The 4,270-nt window shown below is 40.3% G+C and overlaps 1 protein-coding gene across 1 annotated transcript; it reads left to right on the top strand.

The window, feature by feature from the left end:
* Nucleotides 1–1,044: 1,044 nt before the first annotated feature.
* Nucleotides 1,045–4,232, top strand: LOC106658308 (the record flags this gene model as incomplete). Its single annotated transcript, XM_014380202.2, has 2 exons — nt 1,045–2,735; nt 2,807–4,232. Coding segments are annotated over exons 1-2 (3,117 nt in total), but the record flags the coding sequence as incomplete, so codon positions are not given.
* Nucleotides 4,233–4,270: the final 38 nt, after the last annotated feature.

The raw sequence follows: 4,270 nt of genomic DNA on the forward strand, positions 1-4,270 counted from the left end.
CCAAATCCGTCCATGTTTTTCTGGGTAGAAACGATGATCGGCAGACGTTGTTTAAACTTGATAGATTCATTCTAGCGAACAAAAAAGATATTTTACTAAAAATTTATAATTTTTTTTAATTATTAAAATAAATAAATAAACTTACTTTTCTCTTGATCGAGCTCTGAGGACCGATGCTTTAAAAGCCACGCCTTTATAGCTTTTACGTTGTCGGCAGCGCACACGGCTTCTCGCTTGCAAGTGTGAAGCTTGCACGGATGAGATTTGTACCTTCGAAGTTTTTTGAGAGACGGACAGCCTAAATTTTCAATATTTTCTATGAACCTTAACAGAAAAAATTTATGTATATAAGTAATGCTGTTGTTAATACTATTGTCAATTTAAAGTAGAGTTATATTCTTACCGATTGCTCAGTATTTCTTGCAACCAGCTTTGCTTTTCAGCTCCTTTAACGTAAATATTTTTAGCGTTGAAAAAAAGAACGACCAATGTTTCTTCCAATTTGTTATATGGTATATCACCTCCGCTCCAAGGTAGTCCGTGATAATTCTTAGATAGCCAATTATTGCAACTTTTATGTTCGTCCAATAAGTCGTGCCAGCAGAAAGGAGCCTCAAAATGAAATACCAACGGAACAGAGTCTGGCTCTACAGCAATGACCGATATTTCTTTAAAGACAAAACGATTCATAGATCGCTTAAAGCCCTGAATATCTACGATATAGTCCGTCATACTTACGATGTGATTTGCACCGAGCTACGACTGAGAATGATTTGATCAAGATCTCGAGCTCGCTTTTATAGATTGGCGGAGAAATCTAGAATATTCTTCGTCCCTCCTCAGCTCTTGTTCCCACTTTTGCAGGGTTTAACCCCTTCTATGACAAAGTCCAACTCCCACTCGTAGTTTTTCTCCTACCACGTCCTTAGAAAGAACTAGAAGAATTTTTGAAGCTTTATAAGAGAAGTCGCAGTCAAAAAAGTCACATTCATCTACGAGTCTACAACTCATTCGGAAATCCTCGACGACGTCGATCCTCTAGTTATGGAGCAGTATAGAATCTTTGTACGTGGGTACAAATATTTGTACAGGTCCCTACAGTCGGTAGAGGCCTCCTCCGAGGACTATCACAGATGGCTAGAGATGGCTTCTACGGCGATAGAATCTTTGGAGAGAATGCTCAACAGTTCCAACATCACCAGGGCTGAAAAACAAAGCTACTCCGCATCGTTGGGTCACTTCATTTCAATTCAACTACGACTTTTGAATCTTCTAGAACGAAGAGGAGGCGAAATTCATCAACTGGACCAGGATCAAGCCGCTCCACCAGGTCAAGCTGCTCGAGTAAGCTGGAGAGATGTGCAGGCTGCTTTCGAAAATCGTATTCGGACTGGAGTTATAACAAATCTGGGGCGCATGGACATCCATGAATTCTTGAAGGAAGTACAGCCGCTGTTCGAATCAAAGATCGAAGAGGCTCTCAGAGCACATCCATCTGTGAAGGTCAACGTAGTTTTGTACGCACAGTTCTCAACGATTCAGATGGACTTGGACGTCAAACACTTTACCACCGAGAATAAAAGTATTTATCGATCTACCGATATATCCGAGGTGTATCAACATTTTAAAAATACCTTGTGTCAAGATGTAGAAGAAGCCGAAGGTCAGGGATCTGGTTGGAGTCTAATTTCTATCTTGAGTTTACAGGTGAACATTAACAAGTTGAATCCGATGCATGCGAATACATTTATTCCCCTACCAACCCCCATATACAACAAACATGCATGTGTTAATGTGAAGAATAATGATGACCAATGCTTTAAATGGTCTGTACTAGCAGCTTTACACGAGATTAAAAAAAACGCGAGTGAGCTCTCTCACTATCTACCCTATCAAAATGATCTGAATTTCGATGGTATAACCTTTCCCGTTCGTATAAAAGATGTATCAAAATTTGAAAAACAAAACGAAGTTTCAATAAACGTGTATCATTTGATAAAAAGATCGCAAGAGTATAAAGTAGCTCCGGTTCACTTGACTTCTTTGAGAAAAGAGAAACACGCCAATTTGCTAATTATTCAAGATGTTTATATTGACGAAGAATGCGATGATTTAGAAGTAACGGGTGAGCCAAAATATCACTATGTATTAATAAGGGATTTGTCAAGATTAATAAGATCTCAGTTGTCGAATCATAGATGTAAATGTTTCGTTTGTGAACGATGCTTGCATTATTTTTGGCAAGAGGAAAAATTAAAAGCACACTTACGAGATTGCAGTTCATTGAATCAATGTAGAATTGAACTTCCAACCGTGCAAAATTCCAAGTTGCGCTTTAAAAATTATTATCGTAAAGAACGTGTTCCAGTAGTTGTGTATGCCGATTTTGAGTGTCTCCTGCGAGAGCCAATCAAAGAGCACGATCGAGTTATTCAAACGCATCAGGCATTCAGTGTTGGGTTCTACGTAAAGTATAGTTTCGACGATTCACTGTCCGAGTATAAATGCTACAGACAGACTTCTGCCGACGATCTCAAGACCCCTTCCCAATGGTTCATTGAACAACTGAAAGAAATTGCCGTGAGCATGGATGCTCGATTCAGCAATGCCAAACCGATGAAACTTACGCGAGAAGATTGGTTAAAGTATGAATTACAAGAGACGTGTCACATATGTGGTCGTCCATTTTCCGCGGATGATCCTAAAGTACGAGATCATTGTCATCTATCCGGAGTGTAAGTATGCATTCGCTTGTATCACACTTGTATCAATGATTTTATTTTCATCGAATTTTTCATTTTTTCAGTTTTAGAGGAGCAGCTCATCAAAGCTGCAATTTGAATTACAAAAATGCAAAGTATATACCAGTGGTCTTCCACAACCTGACGGGATATGATTCACACCTGTTTATCAAGGATCTTGCTACCTCGGAGGTTATGAAAGGACACGTGAAGCTCATACCCTTGAACAAGCAGAAATATATATCGTTCATCAAACACGTCGACGATACCAAAAACAACGTACACTTTCGTTTCATCGACTCGTTTAGATTTATGCCCTCTTCGCTGGACAAACTCGCTTCGTATTTGGATACTCACCCGATCGTCGACAAAGAATTTTCTGCTTATACGAGCGAGCAGATCAAGCTGTTGAAGAGAAAAGGTGTTTATCCCTACGACTATACTCGCTCTTTTGAAAGTTTGCGCGAGCAGCAATTGCCATCGATCGAAAGATTTTATAGCATCATGTCCGAGCAAACGATCTCGGAAGAAGACTATCAACACGCTCAAGATGTGTGGAATTCATTTCATATAAAAACGCTCGGTGAGTACTCGGATTTGTATCTCAAGACTGATGTTCTCTTACTCGCAGATGTGTTTGAAAACTTTCGCAACATGTGCATTGAATCCTACGAGCTCGATTCGGCTCATTACTTCACCACTCCAGGATACGCTTGGGATGCTTGTTTAAAATTAACAAATGTCACTCTCGCACTTATCACAGACATCGACGTGCTACTCTTCATTGAGAGAGCAATTAGGGGTGGTATTTCTCAGTGCTCAAACAGGTACGCCGAGGCCAACCACAAGTACATGAGCTCCTACGATGCAAGCAAGGAGGAAAAGTATCTCATGTACTACGACGTCAACAATCTATACGGATATGCAATGATGCAGTCTCTACCTTACGGTGGTTTTCAATGGGTCGAGAGCAGCACTATCGAAAAAAATCCAAAATTTTGGGATGTATCCCCAGAGTCGGAGAAGGGCTATTTTCTCGAAGTAGACTTGGAGTATCCGAGGACACTTCACGACGATCATAAAGATCTACCCTTTTGCGCTGAAAAGATGGTTCCACCTGGCTCTAAGACGTCAAAATTGTTGACAACGCTGTACAATAAACAAAGGTACGTATTACACTATCTCACTTTGAAGCAAGTTACTGAGCAGGGGTTGAGGGTTACCAAGATTCATCGAGCCTTGGAATTTTTGCAAAAACCCTGGATGAAACCGTACATCGACTTTAATAGCGCCAAGAGGCAAGCAGCCACGAATTCCTTCGAGATAATGTACTGGAAGCTTATGAATAACAGCGCATACGGCAAAACTATGGAAAGTGAGCGTAAAAGGGTTTCAGTCAAGCTCGTCAATCATTGGGATGGTAGATTCGGCGCTGAAGCATACATTTCAAGACCCGACTTTAAAAATTGTACAATTTTCGATGAAGACTTGGTAGCTATTCAATTGAATCACACCAACATAACGATAAG

This window comes from Trichogramma pretiosum, unplaced genomic scaffold (assembly GCF_000599845.2).
Source record: "Trichogramma pretiosum strain Unisexual culture from Peru unplaced genomic scaffold, Tpre_2.0 scaffold70, whole genome shotgun sequence".
NCBI classification, from domain to species: domain Eukaryota; kingdom Metazoa; phylum Arthropoda; class Insecta; order Hymenoptera; family Trichogrammatidae; genus Trichogramma; species Trichogramma pretiosum.